This window comes from Oncorhynchus mykiss, chromosome 12, assembly GCF_057628025.1.
Source record: "Oncorhynchus mykiss isolate SJ-2025 chromosome 12, ASM5762802v1, whole genome shotgun sequence".
NCBI lineage: Eukaryota > Metazoa > Chordata > Actinopteri > Salmoniformes > Salmonidae > Oncorhynchus > Oncorhynchus mykiss.
Genome location: NC_143033.1, coordinates 49,215,350 through 49,238,157, shown reverse-complemented (window position 1 = coordinate 49,238,157; position 22,808 = coordinate 49,215,350). Strand labels below are relative to the sequence as shown.

Genomic DNA, 22,808 nt, shown 5'->3' with positions numbered 1-22,808 from the left:
AGTTCGATGGTGATGTGGACAACAAGGAACTTGAAACTCTCGACCCGCTCCGCTACAGCCCAGTCGATGTTAATGGGGACCTGTTCAGCCTACCTTTTCCTGTAGTCCACGATCAGATCCTTTGTCTTGCTCACAATAAGGGAGAGGTTGTTGTCCTGGCACCACACTGCCAGTTCTCTGACCTCCTCCCTATAGACTGTCTTACCGTTGTCGGTGATCAGGCCTACCATTGTTGTGTTGTCAGCAAACTTTTGGAGTCATGTTTGGCCACGTAGTCGTGGGTGAACAGGGAGTACAGGAGGGGACGAAGTACACACCCCTGAGGGACCCAGTGTTGAAGATCAGTGTAGCAGACATGTTGTTGCCTACCCGTACCACCAGGGGGCGGCCCGTCAGGAAGTCCAGGATCCAGTTGCAGAGGGAGGGGTTTAGTCCCAGTGTCCTTAGCTTACTGATGAGCTTAGTGGGCACCATGGTGCTGAATGCTGAGCTGTAGTCAATGAACAGCATTCTCACATAGGTGTTCCTTTTGTCCAGTTGGGAAAGGGCAGTGTGGAAGCAAACTTAACATTTGTAAATATTTCCATGAACATAACAAGGTTCAACAACTGAGACATAAACCAAACAAGTTCAACAGACATGTGACTAACAGAAATGTAATAATGTGTCCCTGAACAAATGGGGGGTCAAAATCAAAAGTAACAGTCAGTATCTGGTTTGGCCATCAGCTGCATTAACTTCTAATGGCTTGGGGGCAGTATTTTGACATCTGGATGAGAAGCGTGCCCAAAGTAATCTACCTGTTACTCAGGCCCAGAAGCTAGGATATGCATATAATTGGAATTGGACAGAAAACACTCTAAAGTTTCCAAAACTGTTAAAATAAGGTTTGTGAGTATAACAGAACTGATATGGCAGGTAAAACCTGAGGAAAATTCATCCAGGAAGTGGGATTTCTTTGATGTGGGCATTTTCAATTGAATGCCTATAGCTTTTCTAATGGGTTAGGACCCAGATTGCAGTTCCTATGGCTTCCACTAGATGTCAACAGTCTTTAATTAAACGTTGTTTCAGGCTTGTTTTCTGAAAAATGAAGAAGAATGATTCCATTTTGTCAGTGGTCTGTAGAATCAAGCAGAGCTGGTTTGCGCGTGTGACCAATTGCGCGCCCTTCATTGTTTTTCTTTTCTATTGAATACGCTATTGTCCGTTTGAAATATTATCGATTATTTAGACAATTGACAACCTGAGGATTAATTATGAACATTGTTTGACATATTTCAACAACTATTAGGATGTATTGGTCTGCATGTTTAGACCGCCTGGAACAAAACAAACATTTATTGTGTAGCTGGGACTCTTGTGACTGCAACCATATGAAGATATTCAAAGGTAAGTGATTAATTTTATCGCTATTTCTGACTTTTGTAATTCCTTTGCTTGGTTGTAAAATGTTTGTATGCTTTTGTAAGTGGGGAGCTGACCTCAGACAATCGTATTGTATGCTTTCACTGTAAGCCTTTTTGAAATCTGACAAAGCGGCTGGATTAACCTCACTAGGGTAGGGGGCAGGAATCAGAATTTTGGATGGAAAGCGTGCCCAAAGTAAACTGCCTGCTACTCAGGTCCAGATAATAGGATATGCATATAATTTAGTAGATTGGTAGATTTGGATAGAAAACACTCAAAAGTTTCCAAAACTGTTAAAATAATGTATATGAGTATAACAGAACTGATATGGCAAGTGAAAACCTGAGGAAAATCCATTCAGGTAGTGCTATAATTTTGAAATGTCTCTTTTCCATTGAAAGCCTATCCACCATACAAAGACTTATGACGCAGTTCACGATCTCTATGGCTTCCACAACACGTGGCAAGTCTTTAAGCATTGTTTCAGGCTTCACTGAAAAATTAGGGAGAAACAGCACTTTCTATGAGTGAACAGTGGAATTTTCCAGACATGAGTCCAGCGCGTGCCCGGGAAAGCACCCTTCTTGTTTATCCTTCTCTATTGACAAAGCTTTTGTCCGGTTGAAATATGATCGATTCTATTATTTATGACAAAAACAACCTGAGGATTGATTATAAAGATCGTTTGACATGTTTCTACGAACTTTTATGGCACCTTTTAGATTTTTGTCTGTTTTGTCTGTCTGTTGTGACCACGCTTTGGTCCAATGTATTACTGAACAAAACGCACCGACAAAACAGAGGTTTTGAATATAAAGAGGGACTTTATCAAACAAAACAAACATTTATTGGGCAAATTTTAACACTATTTCTGACTTTTGTTACTCCTCTTCTTGCCTGCTAACTTTTTGTAATGATTTGTCTGCTGGGCGCTGTTCTCAGATAATCGCATGGTTTGCTTTTGCCGAAAAGCCTTTTTTAAATCTGACACAGCGGTTGGATTAACAAGAGGTTTATCTTTAAACTGGTATATAACATTTGTATCTTTTATGTATGTTTATTATGAGAATTTCGGTTTTGTTGAGTTTCACGCTCTGCAATTTCGCCGGATGTTGTTTGAGACAGTGTTTTACTGAACAAAATGCGCTAACAAAACGGAGGCGTTTGGATATAAATAGGGACTTGATCGAACAAAATTAACATTTATTGGGTAACTGGAAGTTTTGTGAGTGTAACCATATGAAGATCATCAAAGGTAAGTGATACATTTTATTGCTATTTCTGACTTTTGTTACTCGTCTACTTGGCTGGTTACTGATTGTAATGATTTGTCTGCTGGGCGCTGTTCTCAGATAATCACATGGTTTGCTTTCACCGTAAAGTATTTTTGAAATCTGACAACGTGGTTGGATTAACCAGAAGTTAGTCTTTAAACCGATGTATAACACTTGTATGTTTCATTAATTTTTATAATGAGTATTTCTGTTTTTGAATTTGGCGCCTTGCAATTTCACCGGACGTTGGCCAGGTGGGACGGTAGCGCCCCACACCCCTAGAGAGGTAACAAGACAGAGATGGCCGCCTCGCTTCGCGTTCCTAGGAAACTATGCAGTGTTTTGTTTTTTTACGTGTTATTTCTTACATTAGTACACCAGGTCATCTTAGGTTTCATTACATACAGTCGAGAAGAACTACTGAATATAAGATCAGCGTCAACTCACCATCAGTACGACCAAGAATATGTTTTTCGCGACGCTGATCCTGTGTTCTGCCTTTCACCCAGGACAACGGAATGGATCCCATGCAGCGACCCAAAAAAACGACTCCGAAAAAGAGGGAAACGAGGCGGTCTTCTGGTCAGACTCCGGAGACGGGCACATCGTGCACCACTCCCTAGCATTCTTCTCGCCAATGTCCAGTCTCTTGACAACAAGGTTGATGAAATCCGAGCAAGGGTAGCATTCCAGAGGGACATCAGAGACTGTAACGTTCTTTGCTTCACGGAAACATGGCTCACTGGAGAGACGCTATCGGAGGCGGTGCAGCCAGCGGGTTTCTAGACGCATCGCGCCGACAGAAACAAACATCTTTCTGGTAAGAAGAGGGGCGGGGCGTATGCCTTATGGCAAACGAGACATGGTGTGATGAAAGAAACATACAGGAACTCAAATCCTTCTGTTCACCTGATTTAGAATTCCTCACAATCAAATGTAGACCGCATTATCTACCAAGAGAATTCTCTTCGATTATAATCACAGCCGTATATATCCCCCCCCAAGCAGACACATCGATGGCTCTGAACAAACTTTATTTGACTCTTTGCAAACTGGAATCCATTTATCCGGAGGCTGCATTCATTGTAGCTGGGGATTTTAACAAAGCTAATCTGAAAACAAGACTCCCTAAATTTTATCAGCATGTCGATTGCGCAACCAGGGGTGGAAAAACCTTGGATCATTGTTACTCTAACTTCCGCAACGCATATAAGGCCCTGCCCCGCCCTCCTTTCGGAAAAGCTGACCACGACTCCATTTTGTTGATCCCTGCCTACAGACAGAAACTAAAACAAGAGGCTCCCACGCTGAGGTCTGTCCAACGCTGGTCCAACCAAGCTGACTCCACACTCCAAGACTGCTTCCATCACGTGGACTGGGACATGTTTCGTATTGCGTCAGACAACAACATTGACGAATACGCTGATTCGGTGTGCGAGTTCATTAGAACGTGCGTTGAAGATGTCGTTCCCATAGCAACGATTAAAACATTCCCTAACCAGAAACCGTGGATTGATGGCAGCATTCGCGTGAAACTGAAAGCGCAAACCACTGCTTTTAATCCGGGCAAGGTGTCTGGTAACATGACCGAATACAAACAGTGCAGCTATTCCCTCCGCAAGGCTATCAAACAAGCTAAGCGTCAGTACAGAGACAAAGTAGAATCTCAATTCAACGGCTCAGACACAAGAGGCATGTGGCAGGGTCTACAGTCAATCATGGACTACAGGAAGAAATCCAGCCCAGTCACGGACCAGGATGTCCTGCTCCCAGGCAGACTAAATAACTTTTTTGCCCGCTTTGAGGACAATACAGTGCCACCGACACGGCCTGCAACGAAAACATGCGGGCTCTCCTTCCCTGCAGCCGAGGTGAGTAAGACATTTAAACGTGTTAACCCTCGCAAGGCTGCAGGCCCAGACGGCATCCCCAGCCGCGCCCTCAGAGCATGCGCAGACCAGCTGGCCGGTGTGTTTACGAACATATTCAATCAATCCCTATACCAGTCTGCTGTTCCCACATGCTTCAAGAGGGCCACCATTGTTCCTGTTCCCAAGAAAGCTAAGGTAACTGAGCTAAACGACTACCGCCCCGTAGCACTCACTTCCGTCATCATGAAGTGCTTTGAGAGACTAGTCAAGGACCATATCACCTCCACCCTACCCGACACCCTAGACCCACTCCAATTTGCTTACCGCCCAATTAGGTCCACAGACGATGCAATCTCAACCACACTGCACACTGCCCTAACCCATCTGGACAAGAGGAATACCTATGTGAGAATGCTGTTCATCGACTACAGCTCGGCATTCAACACCATAGTACCCTCCAAGCTCGTCATCAAGCTCGAGACCCTGGGTCTCGACCCCGCCCTGTGCAACTGGGTACTGGACTTCCTGACGGGCCACCCCCAGGTGGTGAGGGTAGGCAACAACATCTCCACCCCGCTGATCCTCAACACTGGGGCCCCACAAGGGTGCGTTCTGAGCCCTCTCCTGTACTCCCTGTTCACCCACGACTGCGTGGCCACGCACGCCTCCAACTCAATCATCAAGTTTGCGGACGACACAACAGTGGTAGGCTTGATTACCAACAACGACGAGACGGCCTACAGGGAGGAGGTGAGGGCCCTCGGAGTGTGGTGTCAGGAAAGTAACCTCACACTCAACGTCAACAAAACTAAGGAGATGATTGTGGACTTCAGGAAACAGCAGAGGGAACACCCCCCTATCCACATCGATGGAACAGTAGTGGAGAGGGTAGCAAGTTTTAAGTTCCTCGGCATACACATCACAGACAAACTGAATTGGTCCACTCACACAGACAGCATTGTGAAGAAGGCGCAGCAGCGCCTCTTCAACCTCAGGAGGCTGAAGAAATTTGGTTTGTCACCAAAAGCACTCACAAACTTCTACAGATGCACAATCGAGAGCATCCTGGCGGGCTGTATCACCGCCTGGTACGGCAACTGCTCCGCCCACAACCGTAAGGCTCTCCAGACGGTAGTGAGGTCTGCACAACGCATCACCGGGGGCAAACTACCTGCCCTCCAGGACACCTACACCACCCGATGTTACAGGAAGGCCATAAAGATCATCAAGGACATCAACCACCCGAGCCACCCCGCTATCATCCAGAAGGCGAGGTCAGTACAGGTGCCTCAAAGCTGGGACCGAGAGACTGAAAAACAGCTTCTATCTCAAGGCCATCAGACTGTTAAACAGCCACCACTAACATTGAGTGGCTGCTGCCAACACACTGACACTGACTCAACCCCCAGCCACTTTAATAATGGGAATTGATGGGAAATGATGTAAATATATCACTAGCCACTTTAAACAATGCTACCTTATATAATGTTACTTACCCTACATTATTCATCTCATGCGTATATACGTATATACTGTACTCTATATCATCGACTGCATCCTTATGTAATACATGTATCACTAGCCACTTTAACTATGCCACTTTGTTTACATACTCACCTCATGTATATACTGTACTCGATACCATCTACTGTTTCCTGCCTATGCTGCTCTGTACCATCACTCATTCATATATCCTTATGTACATATTCTTTATCCCCTTACACTGTGTATAAGACAGTAGTTTTGGAATTGTTAGTTAGATTACTTGTTGGTTATTACTGCATTGTCGGAACTAGAAGCACAAGCATTTCGCTACACTCGCATTAACATCTGCTAACCATTTTATTTATTTTTTATTTTACCTTTATTTAACCAGGCAAGTCAGTTAAGAACAAATTCTTATTTTCAATGACGGCCTGGGAACAGTGGGTTAACTGCCTGTTCAGGGGCAGAACGACAGATTTGTACCTTGTCAGCTCGGGGGTTTGAACTCGCAACCTTCCGGTTACTAGTCCAACGCTCTAACCACTAGGCTACCCTGCCGCCCCAACCATGTGTATGTGACAAATCAAATTTGATTTGATTTGATTTGATTTGAAGTTAATCTTTAAACCGATGTATAACACCTGTATTTTTTATGAATGTTTACTATGACTATTTCTGTATTTTGAATTCGGTGCTCTGCAATTTCACCAGATGTTGTCGAGCTGGGTCGCTAGCGGAATGCCTGCGCCAGAAAGGTTAAATACTGCAGTGCATCTCCTCCTCATGGACTGTACCAGACGTGCTCTATGGGATTGAGATTCGAGCTCTTCGCTGGCCATGGCAGAACACTGACATTCCTGTCTTGCAGGAAATCACGCACAGAATGAGCAGTATGGCTGATGGCATTGTCATGCTGGAGGGTCATGTCAGGATGAGCCTGCAGGAAGGGTACCACATGAGGGAGAAGCACGTCTTCCCTGTAACGCACAGTGTTGAGATTCCCTGCAATGACAACAAGCTCAGTCCGATGATGCTGTGAAACACCACCCCAGACCATGACGGACCCTCCACCGCCAAATCGATCCTGCTACAAAGTACAGGCCTTGATGTAACGCTCATTCCTTCGACAATAAACTCGAATCCGACCATCACCTCTGGTGAGACAAAACCGTGACTCATCAGTGAAGAGCACTTTTTGCCAGTCCTTTCTAGTCCAGCGACGGTGGGTTTGTGCCCATAGGTGACCGTGTTGCCGGTGAGGACCTGCCTTACAACAGGCCTACAAGCCCTCAGTCCAGCCTCTCTCAGCCTAATGAGGACAGTTTGAGCACTGATGGAGGGATTGGGCGTTCCTGGTGTAACTCAGGCAGTTGTTGTTGCCATCCTGTACCTGTTATGTTCGGATGTACCAATCCTGTGCAGGTGTTGTTACACATGGTCTGCCACTGCGAGGACGATCAGCTGTCCATCCTGTCTCCCTGTAGCTCTGTCTTAGGCGTCTCACAGTACAGACTTTGCAATTTATTTCCCTGGCCACATCTGCAGTCCTCATGCCTCCTTGCAGCATGCCTAAGGCACGATCACACAGATGAGCAAAGACCCTGGGCATCTCTCTTTTGGTGTTTTTCAGAGTCAGTAGAAAGGCCTCTTGAGTGTCCTAAGTTTTCATAACTTTGACCTTAATTGCCTACCATCTGTAAGCTGTTAGTGTCTTAAAGACCATTCCACAGGTGCACGTTCATTAATTGTTTATGATTTATTGAACAAGCATGGGAAACAGTGTTTAAACCCTTTACCATGAAGATCTGTGAAGTTGTTTGGATTTTTACGAATTTTCTTTGAAAGACAGGGTCCTGAAAAAGGGATGTTTCTTTTTTTGCTGAGTTTACGCATATGTATAATGCTCAGCTTATGAAAGCATCTTGTCAACAGAAGACATTACTGATTGAGGCAACTCTTGTGACATGTTGTTCAATTAATTGGTGGCCATGTATGTCTGCATACCTGCAGTTGTAAGAAGCTCACGGCCCACTCTAAGTCTCCAAAGCCATTTAAAGCATCCGTTACCTCTGATAGCGCAGTGCTATCCCCTTTTAGCCCGGTAATTGGTGGCGGTGGGTCCCCTGAACGCTTGGGGGGGGGGGATTTCTACAGATCTAATTAGCCTCAAGGGCCCCTCCTCTGGATCGTGTCCCTGGACTCTCTAATATTCAAAAGTGCCACCGCCACCCGGCCACTCTTAGATGGGGTTCAATGTTTAAATGTCACCAGTAGAGGGCATTTTCATCCCAGCGATAATGCATGGAGTCACAAGGGTCTCTGGTTTCGGTGTTTTTTACAGTCCCTTGGTTTATCTGTAGTTCAGGTCCAGGCAGGCTGTAGTGTGTTGGGATATTATTATGGGTCGGCAAGTAGAGTTATTTTATTATGAGTGTGAAAAGAAAGTTCAGGCTATTATGGAAACAGCACTGCCTTGTCTCATGCAGCACATAAAACTTGTGTAATGGATTACCAATGCTGTGTATGAACACAGAGCACTTGTGCAGTTTGGGACATTGTATTGGGAGGGTATTGCAATGTATATTATAAATGTTCAAATAACAGGGTTAAAAAAGGAATCCCCCAGTATGTCTAGCACCTACCTTCAACATCCCCCCAAAAACATTGAAGCTGGAGTTGGGATTAATGGTAAACCATCCACTCTGGTTATGAGAGCACAAGAAGGTGAGGCTGTCACGCTTTGGCGGTTGGCTAACGCCTAGTCTCCAACTGTCTCCAGCATCGGAGAAGTGAAATGCGGTGATTGACCCTGACAGCGTCCATACATTAACTTCATTACCTTACGGGGCTGCTGGTAGCTTGGTGTGCAACTTTTTTCCAAAGCGAGACGATTTGTCTGGGATTAAATGTCAGGCTAATGGCTAGGCCTGGGGAGGAGGATGATTTGCCTCCCTCTCCCGCCCTCCCAACCAGGAAATAAATATAAAAGCAAATGGTGTCATTGTTATCTATAATTAATCATTTTAATGGAGCCGGATCGCCAACAACTTAACTCTCCCCCCTTTGACCTCCCCACTAAGTAACCAGCTTTAGATTAGTGGGCAAAAATGTTACCACTGAGGGAGGGAATAATGAACTGATACCTCTAGAATATATCATGCTTTAAACAAGGGAGGATGAATCGATAATTCTAATTAGGGTGCTCCTCCCCTGCCTCAGCCCAAGGCACAGGAGGGTTTGCATCGGAGGGTTCCATCGATTCCAGCCCAAATGATGGTTGATAGAAAACAGATTGGGGCAGTTTGGCATCACCTGATTAGGCCTGATTTGAGGATACACCCATGATTTATCTCTAGCCAATTAATGTTCTTTTCCATCCCCCTTTTCAAATGATTACTGAGCAATTTCAATATTACTATATTCCTAACTCTCCTCATTTTCTTCCCCCTATCCCTTCTTATCACTCACTTTAAGTGTGCCCTCCAAACGGCACCCAGTTCCCTATATAGTACACTACTTTTGACCAGGTACCATTTTACTATGGTTGAAAGTAGTGCACTATAAAGGGAATAGGTGCAATACGGAAGGCAACCTTAATCCTCTAAAATGCACTCTCTTCGGGTTCCCCAGATCTACCATTTGTCCTACCTGCTGTGAAACAGGTTGAAACCGTTTTGCAAGTGTAATGTGTTATGCGGCATGAACAGGAAGTTCACTCAACACTCTCTCAGATATCTCACCTATATGTACCATCAACTTGAGATACAGTGGTTGGCTTTCCCATTAACCTAAACCTTGCGGAACATACACACAATGGTTCAATGATCTTGAACGTAATCTAATAGTACTGTAGCTGTGTCTTACCGAGCACAGTCAGTCGGGCGGGGCGTGTTCTGATAGCTGCCTGGATGGCCTGGCACTCAAAGAAGGCGTCGTCCTGCATTTCAGTTCTCTGAATCAAGAGGTGGTATTCTCCCTTGCTGTGGTCTCCCACAATGTCATAGCGTGGGTAGCCTGGAACACAAGAACACACATTGTTACTCCCGCATCACTGCACGCACACACATACCCACACACATACTCACCCGCACACACACATGCACGCACACACACACGTTCATGCACACACACTATCATGTACACACCACACTCACAGACACACACACACACACAACCACATCTTCATTATGTAAGTTCACACGCTAGCGTTTCCAATTATCCAGGGCTATGGATTGTCATGACTACTAGTTTAAAGAAACAAAATTAAAGAACATTTGGTTTTCCAGATCGAGATTGTTATTCCTTTCATGAGAACACACCCAAACAATTACAATGGAGAACACACACACACACACAACTACAATTATATACTGTATGTGATGTGTGCTGCTTTATTGTTGCTTTCCACTCCTTTAAGATAAGACGTCTTTAGCACAGCAAAAGATGAACGTACAGTAATTACTTTCTCGGTTCACCTACAAATAGCATTGGAAGCTGAGAGGAGAAAGGAGGGTGACATTTCTTTTTTTCTTCTTCAAAATTAATTTGGTCTTCCACAAAAAAAATTGAGCAGCTGTCAGAAGACGAGCGGACTCAATTCTCCCATTGCCAATTGCGTCTAGTCCAGTGTGTGCAGTAATGGCTATTATAACCCTGTTTTAAAAAAATATTAGAGATATGTAATATCTATTTGCTGTTTATTCAACTGCCCATGGATCAATGGCAAGACTGAATCATCCATAAGCATTTTACCAAGCAGTAGTGTATGGGGAGGCGTAAGTGAGTTGAGTAGGAGAGACCAACTCCCTAATATGACAGGCGCCTACGTATAAGGCCTAATAGTAATCCTAGTAGTCAGACCAACCTATGTTAATAGGATGCAGAACAACATTTCTCCTCATAGGAAAATGATTAAATTCAAAAAACTTCATTTGACTTGACCCTCTCACAAAGCATGTGGGTTACATTTACATTAGGGCATAAACACTTTCTAAACCCTTTGGAAAGGGTACCTTCATGTAAAGAGTTACCAGCACATGTAGTCACTTCTATTTCTGCGAGGGACATGATTCTGCTCAGTGAAAAGACCTGTCCCGATTTGTCATAGACGCTTGCAAAAAACTTGAATGAGCAAGCCTTCCTTCATGGACTGGCCTCTGTAAAATGGTATAGAATCAGCTTGATCCCCTATGTCGAAGACGCTTGGCCCGTCTTTTTTTATATTTTCAGTGGTATTGTTAACAAACACAACCCCCGTAAAGAAAATGCAAATTAAAAACAGGTTCAGCCCCTGGTTCGACTGTGATCTTGCAGAGTTACTCCACCTCAAGAATTGCATTTCGCGAAAGGCTCGACACATGCATACTCAGGCTGACTGGCTCTCGTTCAGGCAAATGAGAAATAAGTGCACTCAGGCTATCCGGAAGGCCAAAGTTAGTTACTTTAAGGAGCAGTCCTCTCTGTATGGGTCTAACCCCAATAAGTTCTGGAAAACGGTTAAAAACCTCTTGGAACTACCCATCCCGGATCCGGGAGAATTGTCATCAACTACACTAATTAGCATAGCACAACGGTCAAAAAATATTACTAGAAAATAATCATATTCATGAAATCACAAGTTAAATATAGTGAAACAGCTTAGCCTTTTGTTAATCACCCTGTCATCTCAGATTTTGAAATTATGCTTTACAGTCAAAGCAAGACAAGCGTTTGTGTAAGTTTATCGATAGCCTAGCATAGGATTATGTCCAGCTAGCAGCAGGAAGCGTGGTCACGAAAATCAGAAAAGCAATCAAATGAACCGTTTACCTTTGATGAGCTTTGGATATTTTCACTCACGAGACTCCCAGTTAGACAGCAAATGTTCCTTTTGTTCCATAAAGATTATTGTTATACCCAAAATACCTCAGTTTGTTGGTCACGTTATGTTCAGAAATCCACCGGAAATAGCGGTCACGACAACACCGAAAAAAATTCAAAATTATGGCAAACGTTTTTTATAATCAATCCTCAATGTGTTTTTCAAATATTTATTCGATAATATATAAACCGGGACAATTGGCTTTTCAGTAGGAGCGAGAGGAGAAATGACTACCTCTGTCTTTTACTCAAGAATCACTCTGAGAGCCCTCAGCTGGCCACTTACGCAATGCAGTCGTTTACGCTCATTCTTCAACATAAAGGCGTGAAACTACATCAAAATGCTGTAGACAGCTTAGGGAATACGTAGAAAAAGGAATCTGGTTGATATCGCTTTCAATGGCCAATAGGGGTGCATAGGAACACAACGGTTTTAAAATAAGAGGCACTTCCTGATTGGATTTTCCTCAGGGTTTTGCCTGCAATATCAGTTCTGTTATGCTCACAGACAATATTTTGACAGTTTTGTAAACGTTAGAGTGTTTTGTATCCTAAGCTGTCAATTATATGCACATTCTAGCATCTGGTCCTGAGAAATAGGCGGTTTACTTTGGGACGTTATTTTTCCCAAAATAAAAATAGTGCCCCCTAGTTTCAAGAGGTAAAGACCTGAAGAATAAACCCTCCTCCTCACAGCTGCCCATGTCCCTTAATGTTGATGATGTGGTTGTTACTGACAAGAAGCACATGTCTAAGCTCTTTAATCACCATTTCATTAAGTCAGGATTCCTATTTGACTCAGCCATGCCTCCTTGCCAGTCCAACATTTCCTCATCTCCCACCCCTTCTAATGCGACTATCCCTGATGCCTCTACCTCTTTTTCCCCTGCACCGCTACAAAGTCTCTCCCTGCAGGCAGTCACTGAGTCCAAGATGCTGGAGGAGCTCCTGAAACTTGACCCCAAAAAAACATCTGGGTCAGATGGTTTAGACCCTTTCTTCTTTAAGATTGATGCCCCTATCATCGCCAAGCATATCTCCGACCTTTTAAACCTGTCTCTCCTTTCTGGGGAGGTTCCCATTCCCACACACATCACTGCACTCTGTAGTCCTCTGTAAACTGGTCATCTCTGTATACCCATCGCAAGATCCACTGGTTGATGCTTATTTTTAAAACCCTCTTAGGCCTCACTCCCCCCTAGCGACTGGAACGAGCTGCAACAAACACACAAACTGGACAGTTTAATCTCAATCTCTTCATTCAAAGACTCAATCATGGACATTCTTACTGACAGTTGTGGCTGCTTTGTGTGATGTATTGTTGTCTCTACCTTCTTGCCCTTTGTGCTGTTGTCTGTTCCCAATAATGTGTGTACCATGTTTTGTGCTGCTACCATGTTGTCTTGGTACCATGTTGTTGTCATGTTGTGTTGCTGCCTTGCTATGTTGTTGTCTTAGGTCTTTCTTTATGTAGTATTGTGTTGTCTCTCTTGTTGTGATGTGTTTTGTCCTATATATATATATATATATATATATATATATATGTGTGTGTTTTATTTAACAACATATGTTTTATCCCAGCCCCCGTCCCCACAGGAGGTATTTTGCCTTTTGGTAGGCCGTCATTGTAAATAAGAATTTGTTCTTAACTGATCTGCCTAGTTAAATAAACATTAAATAAAATAAATTCTTCAGGAAATACTAATATACATTTAAATGTCCCTGAGGAAACCAATTTTCCCTCTTGGGGTGTTGGAGAGAGAAAGTGTAGACCCAGAAAACCATTAAGACCCGAGATAAAGTGTTAGATTAATGTCCCCAGGCGAAATGGGAATGAATAGCTGAAGAAGCTGAAGACAAATACTTTTCAATTATGGCAAACAATGTAAAATAGCCCTAGTTATAACCTCTGTAGAGACGATGGATCCATCAGGATTAGTTAGTTTGAGAGGAGGTTTCAGGTGGATGTGATGTAGAGAAAGCAAGAGGCTAGAGCAGCGCCGATGCCATTGACAGTCAAACCCCTCCCTCAGCTTTCTTTCGAAAACCATTTCATCGCTCTGTATTTGCATTTAAAAATCAGATTTTCCTTCATTGACTTCAGCCTTTGATTTAACACACCACTTCATTGCCATAATATAGCCTATTCAGTCAAATATGATAATTATGTTTCACTTTAAGTGCCATTATCCCTTACTGCTCGATCTTTTCGTCCATTGTCAGTATGTAGCCCTGCTGTCTTCCCTCTCATAACTGTTGCATTGGCTAAGACGTCAAATTTTCCTGTCGTCACTAAGAGTAAACACTGTCCACAGTTCACACGGCCGGGAGATAACCTTTCCAGTTCACACTTGTCCCTCTCTCTCTCTCTCTCTCTCTCTCTCTCTCTCTCTCTCTCTCTCTCTCTCTCTCTCTCTCTCTCTCTCTCTCGCTCTCTCTCTCTCTCTCTCTCTCTCTCTGAGCTGAAAGTGATGTTTGGTGGCGATGGGTCCCAGGATGCTGCTAAAAGGACCTGGAGTGGGATTGTATGGACGTTATGGGATTGTTCTCCCAGGCCCAATTATGAAAACTCTGTCCATGACGAAATAGAACAGGGGACTGAGGCAAAAGCAGACAATGTCTACAGGGGAAGACAATGTAACAGATTGGCATAGCAGGAGTCGTAAGAGAAGAAAACAAATCTGATGAGATGGCATTGTACCCAAACTGTGATCCATTGCCATACTGTAAACGCAGGTGTATTATTTTATTTTGATGTTATTTAATATTTTATTCAAAGAGTTTATGTAGTCGAGTGTGCCGTGCACCGCATCTCTTCAAATATATTTATTGGGTAAAATTGTTTCCAAGGTGGGTTGTTAATGCCGATTCATCTAGTATTTGACCGCCATTCTACCTACAGTATCCAAACAACACAATAACCTTTTTCTCTGTTCCAGGGGCCAGTGCAATGTTCCCCACACAGCTTTGAAAGCTGATTGTGGGGAATGATTTCCTCAGGCAGCCATCAGAGCGACGGAATGGTCTTCAAAACAGCCAGAGGAAAGATTGGGGGAAGGAGACTCTCTGCCGCTTTGGAAATGAGCAAAACACAATTTAACCATCTGCCGGAGCAGCAGATGTTGCGATAAATTGCTGCAACTTTCAAATGTTTACTTTTTTTTTAAACCCAGATGCAGTTTGGAGGGCTCGTTGAGTTTACTGTATTCTGCGAGATTGAGAAATTGTTTTTTCTGGCTAAAATGTAAATGTTCAACGACCTCTCATGTGACAACTGCAGTGTCGTAAGATTACTAACGCAGAGGAGTAGGATCATTTGAAAACAACAAAGAAAACAATTATGGTATTAACATAAAGGTACTCAAGCAGTAATCAACACACACTGACAACAGCCAAACAGCCAAACAATTCGTTTTTGTTATTTTTGCCTCTAAATGAAAACATTTAGACTGTGGATCCTCCACAGATTAAACTCTAGCAATATTGGCCATTTACCATATCATTTGCACTTACGACAATTTGATGTTTGTGATTGTGCCCAATCCCCCAAGTTTCTCTCACGTTATTCAAAAAGCCTGTTGCCATGTAACCCCCTAATTTCTCTTTGCTTAATAATTCACAAGAGGGTTCTGATTAATGCAAACCATGAAATATATTCAAAACACTTGTGAGAGCTTTGAAAGCAGCAATAACACAATCAGTGTGTTTGTGACTCTTGTGCCATGTGAAGTGGCTCTTTTAATTAATGATCAAACTCTAAATACTCCATTGCTCTGTGGCGTTGCTCTGTCATTTGTCCAGATGTGACAAGTGACAGCTACCTTTTTGATGACGAGACCATGTATGGATTTTTTTAAATTACATGAAAGTAATGAAAGGAAAAGTGCAGATCAATGGACATGTGAGTGACACAACAACAATAGGAAACTATGACAAAGAAACAGTTGCTAAGGGTAAGAGCGCAAAAGAGAGAGATGGACAGGCAACAAATGGATTGTATGGGCCTTGAGAGAAATGGAGGGTATGGGTAAAGGCTGTGTCCAACAGAGGATGGAAGGAGAGGAAGAGAAAAAAGGAGAAATGTTGAATACAGAGAGAAATTGAGCTAGATAAGAAGACAGGTAAGGGAATCACTCGAGCGAGGGAGGAAAGGAAAGAGAGGAAGAGAGCGCAATAAGAAGGTGAGACATAGGCTAATACAGAGAGAAAGAGAGCTAGACAGGAAGACGAGTAAGGCGAGGAAAGAGAAAACAAAAAAAAACTGATTGACTGAAAGAAAGCCTTGCCCAAGAAAGAGAGATGGAGTGAGAGGAGAAGAGAGAGTAGTAGAAAAACTAAAAGGTAAGTGGCCCTGCTCGAGGAAAATAGAGAGAGAAAGAGGGAGGTAGACAAAGAGTTTGATTGGGAGAGGAGGAAAGAAAGATAAAGCCAAGTAAAAACAAAAAAAAGAAGCTTAGCATTCATAAAGCCTTCATAATGCCTTTATATGCTTGACATAAAGAGTTATACTACCCTATGTTTATATGTTCTTTATAATTGGCATTAAACATATCACCCACTCCATAACAACTGTCATAAGAATTTATGAAATATAATTTAAATATATGTAGGGCTTATTACAGGCATTATGACTCTTTTTGTCATGCATATAAAGGGTTTATGAATGTTTCATGAATGCGACATTATCACCATTCTAAGTAAAGTGAGTGACTCTCCTACCTGAGAGGTCCCTGTTGACCCCAAGGGCCATGCCGTCTCTGAGCCAGAGCACCATGCCGTGGTAACCAGGGATGGAGCAGGGCAGGGTCACCGGCTGACCTGCCACCACCACCAGGTCTGTGGGCTGCTGGGTGAACACTGCACTGGCCCCTGGAACAGAGAAAAAGGTTATTGTGTCAAAACAGTGCAACTTTTGATCAACAGTTTCAATATGATTTCATATTCTTCACAGACATATAGTGTCATATGCCATTTAGCAGACACTCTTATCCAAAGAAACTTGTATTAGCACATGCATTTTCGTATGGGTGGCCCCGGCAGGAATTGGACCCACAATCTTAGCATTGCATGTGCTATGCTCTACCAACTGAGCCACAGTAGCCTACTCTGCATCCAATGAGGTACCGTCAGGGTAGATGTTGAATTGACGAAGCATTCAATGTTTTTGTGTCTATGACAATGAATCCTAATAGCAATGTTGCCACAGTAGGCCAGTGAAAATAAGAATACAGAAGCTATGGAGCTGCTAGTGGAGTTACAAACCAAAAAAGTTATTGAACTATGCAGAGATGAACGGACAGACTGATCAAACAGGTGTAAATCTTGCTGAGATTGAGGCTGCCCTACGTCCACAGCTCAGGTGACTATTCAGTGTATAGTTAGATAGCATCTATGGATGGTTGAATGAATGGGGATTGGTTCGCGTAGTGAGAAAGAGCACAGGAGATGGTACTGGCATCCGGCCACATCATCCCACATTCATTAATACTCTGACCCATTTTCACATAGGAATAATCACACTTTCATTCCCAGTCATTTAAAGTTGATGTAAGACTTACAACACCGATGAGCCCAGATATTAGGCGAGCGTTTCTATTCAATTACCTTTTTAACAGAAAATGCATTACAGCAAACATTAAATCAAAATGAGCCCATGCAGCTGTTCAACCCAATCTGTCTTCGGCCTCATTCACTACCATCTCACCCCTCATCGCAAAAAATGACTTCAGTTTTGGTGGCTTCAGTTTGGGAAGGCAGCGGAGTGGTGCATTGCTGACAGCAGCTAACCTCATTTGGAGAACACATCTTGAAAGGGTGTGAATATAAGCAGACAGAGGGTTCAGTACAAAGTACATGCAGGACACAGACGGCTTTCATATCTTTTTGTATGAGGGTAGAGCTGTTTTTTTTTCACACCAACAGTTTTCCCCACCAACGACTGATCCCTCTCATTAAAGCCACGGAAGTTGAAGAACGACCACAGTACTACAGACATTGTTGGTGGAAAACAGGACCCCTCCCCCCATTATAGCGAATCTTTGTGTAAATAAAACATTTTTAGAGGACAATCATGGTACCATTAATTGCTTATAATACACCATCGGATGTATGTCCTTGAACCAATTATTTTAAAATGTCACACAGATGAAGTTATGAGGATAATTTTGTTGCTATTGGCAGCCTCCTGTATTCCAGCATCTCACTGAAGAAGATAACACATAATTCGAGGTCTTGCTATTTTGGGATTCTACCATATGAATATCTCCAGTACACGGAGTCCAAACATTTATACAGGATAAGTCTTGACTCTATACTTAATTTAACGGTACATTTCTGTCTTTTAATCCAAAAGGTTGCTGGTTCGAATTCCCGAGCTAACTAGGTGAAAAATCTGTTGATGTACACTTGAGCAATGCACTTAACCCGAATTGCTCCTGTGAATCGCTCTGGATTAGAGCGTCTGCGTAAATGACAATCATTAACAGACACAACAAACAGAGAACTGCTGTGTTTTATTAGTGTGGTAGAGAGGATTATATGTCCCACATGGCACCCTATCCCCTGTCTCGGCCCATAGGGCATGGTCAAAAGCAGTGCACTATATAGGGAATCGGTTGCTATTTGGGATGCAAACATAGAATTGTCTTTGGGTATATGCTTCACAAATGCAGAAGACACATTTCATGTGAATGCATTCAGTTATACAACTGACAAGGTATCCCCTTTTCCTTTCCTTTCCCTTTCCATTCTGACAGTCACAGCTCATAAGATGCCTCATTTGTATATACTGTATATGACTTATATGGTAACCTGTATTTCTATCTGATATCTTTTGTTCATGTTATCAAGAGCGCTTGCTGTAGTAATATGTGTTCGTTACTTGACGTAAACATGCAAAAGAGAAGATATTTTATTACTTGCTTTAAGATTATTTATCTACCAGTCATCCCCTGGTCCAGATCCAGACAATTGCAAGATGGATGGTATGTTGAATATTGATCGGGCTAAAAAGTTATAATGCTTTGCTCCCCAGACAATCAAACATTTTCTCAGAGTCCATTAGTGGAATCAACATTCTGTAACATGAGGCATTTTTGGTGCTCTTAAGGGGAATATTTGTTTAGCTCATCCAGGCAGGGTAACAGCGTTTCACAGATTTAGGTAAAGGCATGGTTTAATTTAGATTCGGAGAAAACACCATTGGGAATGAGTTTAGTTTGGAGGCTCATTGTCTATTCCCAAATTGAGTCAAACATCCAATAATTTCTGAATCAATCTACACTATATATACACAAGTACTGTATGTGGACACCCCTTCAAATTAGTGGATTCAGACCTGTCTGTCCCCATCATTGGAGAGAAGCTCTCAAGGCATCTCAGGACGGATATATGACGAAATGGCCAACACCACAAAAACAACATTAGCGGTGAATCTAAATTGTAATTGCTCTGTTATCTCTCCTTGCTTCCTCAAAAACTCATTAGAGGAGATGGTCTGAGGAGAGGAACCTCAGATCATCAATTTGAGGAAGAGGTGAGGGGAGAGAATGTGAGGAATCAAGGAAATACATTGAGATTCACAATTTTGAGGTGCATTCTATGTTCTGTTGACCTGGGACTCACGAGTATCTGATTTGTAGACAACATATGTGTCAGCAGTATTTCTACTCTGTGCTGTATGCATAAGGGAAATACAACTGCCTTCACAAACTGTTTACTTCTACTCATGATTAACAGCCCAGTTGAATATTGTCTTTGTCACTATTGGCGACATTAAACAATATTCATATTGACTTTCCACGGCAAACGTTTTTCCTAGTACTCCCACCAATGTCAAAAGGATGCCACCTCAGAATTCCGAAATATGACTCTGGTTTGACAGTTTCCATACAAACTGACAGTTTGAGACTTCAAAGATAACCTCAGAAAGAGTGCAATCCACCAAGAGGGACTTAATGGCAAAGTCTGTTCACATTTGCATTGCATTTCTCAGAATCTGTGAGGGTGCAATGTAATGCTTCAATCTAGCCATGTACTCCTAGTGGTGCCTCACAACAGGGATTCTGCAGAGCATGGCTAGCTCTAATGGGAGTCTGAATTGAACAAATGAATCTCATCATCACATCGCCAGCTTCTCAGTGGGCGAAAACACTCTCAGTCAAATCAAAATAAATAAATATATTTTGTCAAGGATACTTCTTTCACATCAATTTTCTGTTTGCCTTAAGCTTTTCAATTTATTTTGCAATCAGAATGTCAAATTACATGAACTCCTCCAGCACAAAAGCAAACATTTTGCCTTCTCACAAACATTCTGCATTAGCTGGGGACTGAATTTCTCAGAAGTCCAGAATGTTTTGTTGTTACAAGACAAAATATAACACTGAGTCATCACTTTGTTTTCGCCATGTCTTACTCAAGACAATACCAAAGTCTACACCCACAGAAAGGACTCAAGAGAAACTTAAGCTGAATTCACAAATGAGTCATCTCAGTTGGAAATCTCAATACTTTGTTGCTGTGCCTATCTGATGATAGTTACATTTGTTTGAAAATCTCATCTTGAGTCATGGCTACTGAAGATAATTCATTTTGACAGGGTCACAGAGATATGCTGTGGACAATTTCACAGTAACAGAGAGTGATGCTGAGACTCTGTTTTTTCCCTTTAAAATGAATGCCAAACAAAATCGAATGATTGATAAGTTTAACAAACCATACAATGATATGTACAAGGACCACTTTGAACAATTTCCAGAGAAAAGTGTACAAAAACACATTTACTTGAAGAACAGTGCAGATGCAAAGTTTGGCAACAGAATGACAGTGTGTGCTGTTTGTGCCGTCATTCTGTTACCAAACCTTGATCTGCATTGTTCTTTAAATGTTTTGTTAAAAGTAGTCCTTGTTCATAGAGTTATATGGTTTATTTAACTGTGCAATCATTGGTTTTGTTTGACATACATTTTACAGTGAAGAATCAGTCTCAGCAATACTCTGCTAATGTGGAATTGTCCTTGTACTACATGGTTGATGAATACTGTACATACAGTATTTGATAGGCAAATGCTTTTTTCATTCAAATACCCAATATCATATTACTTTTCATGTGGAAATACTTTACACATTTGATGACATCAGCTATAAAGATGGTACAAGATTTAAAGCAGCATTTAACACAAGCACATCGTTCCTAGTTGTGTTTGCCTATGCAATATGCACGGTATAACAGGGATCGATTTCTCCCGTTGGCCTCGGATTTACTGAAATGCAATTAGGTCTACGAGCAGAGCCTCATATTCCCTTACCTGTTGAGAACACTGAAAAGAGGGGGCAGCTTTATTTAATTGTTGCAGTGGACTGTGAAAGGTTTTTTCCGCAGCAGGAAATGTGTGCCATAAACAGTGTCAGCGATTTAGTGCCAGAGTGCTGGGAACCATGCAGTCTCATCACCGTCGTAGTCCAATCACACTGCTCTACGGAGAGGACCACTGGTGACGTAAAACTAAAACAGGAGAGAGTGAAATATGGGGTTGTGTGCCCTGTCGATTTGGTGGGGACTACATTGCATTGACTGTGGATGCTAGGCTACAGCGCTAGTGTCACAGTAACAGATTGAAAAGTATTATTACCTCCGTTTGGTACCTGTCAGTGCCATGTGTATTGTTAACAGCTGTGCCAAAAAGGGTTACATTTCATTGTCATTCTGGGTACCCTTTGTATTGTTATTGTCGGGAGGAGAAAATCTTATTCTATCTGAGGAAGAAAAAAAAAAAAAGAAAGAAACAACACGCTTTGAATTAATCTGGTGTGTATAATGGAATTTTTTACAGAGGATTGCCACGGTCCACCTACAGTCTACAGTACTTTGAAATATGTTTTCTAAGGTTTTGACCAAATGTGTTTCCTGAATGCTTATCAGCATTTTCAAGATAGAAAAACCAAATGATAAAGAATGAAAATGTGCCGCAGTGTGCCAAACATAAAACCATTACACGCTGCCTCCCATGGGTCCTCTGTGAAAAATATTATTGTTACTTGTCTGGTTTCAGACAGACCTTGGAAGATAAGGGGTTGGGTTTTGGGGGAAAATTGGACTTCCTTTCAATTCATCAAGTTACCTTATTAACTTAACTATCCCTTTGCTATGAGACTCGAAATTGAGAAAAGGTGCATCCTGTTTCCAATGATCATCCTTGAGATGTTTCTACAACTTGATTGGAGTCCACTTGTGGTAAATTCAATTAATTGGACATGATTTGGAAAGGCTGTCAGAGATCATTTTTATGTCTCTATTTGGTTTGGTCAGGGTGTGATTTGGGGTGGGTATTTTATGTTCTATTATTTGTATTTCTATGTTTTGGCCGGGTAGGGTTCTCAATCAGGAACAGCTGTCTATCGTTGTCTCTGATTGAGAACCATACTTAGGTAGCCCTTTTCCCGCCAGTCTTTGTGAGAGGTTGACTTTGTTTAGGGCACATAGCCTTTAGCGTCACGGTTTGTGTTGTAGTGTTTATTGTTTTGTTTGGCGTCTTTTCCAAATAAAGAGAAAATGTACTTCACCACGCTGCACATTGGTCCTCTTCTTTTAACGGCTGTGACAAAGGCACTCACCTGTCTATATAAAGTCCCACAGTTTATATAGACAGTGCATTTCAGAGCAAAAGCCAAGCCATGAGGTCGTAGGAATTGTCTGTAGAACTCCGATGCAGGATTGTGTCGAGCTACAAATTTGGGGAAGGGTACCATAACATTTCTGCAGCATTGACAATACCCAAGAACACAGTGGCTTCCACCATTCTTAAATGGAAGACTTCTGGAACCACCAAGACTCTTCTTTGATCAACTTACTTGAACTGTGTTATTGAAACACTATTGAATAGACAAAAGATCATTAGAAATTATTGTA

General features: G+C 42.4%; 1 protein-coding gene across 1 annotated transcript in view; it reads right to left on the bottom strand.

The window, feature by feature from the left end:
* LOC110538905 (kin of IRRE-like protein 3) overlaps window positions 1-22,808 on the bottom strand; it is a 300,574-nt gene that overhangs the window by 126,451 nt on the left and 151,315 nt on the right. Inside the window, exons 2-3 of the mRNA XM_036937674.2 lie at window positions 16,619-16,768; window positions 9,905-10,054 (exon numbers count right to left, since the gene is read on the bottom strand). Of these exons, the coding sequence (XP_036793569.1) occupies window positions 9,905-10,054; window positions 16,619-16,768 (300 nt within the window). The remainder of the gene's footprint in view (window positions 1-9,904; window positions 10,055-16,618; window positions 16,769-22,808) is intronic.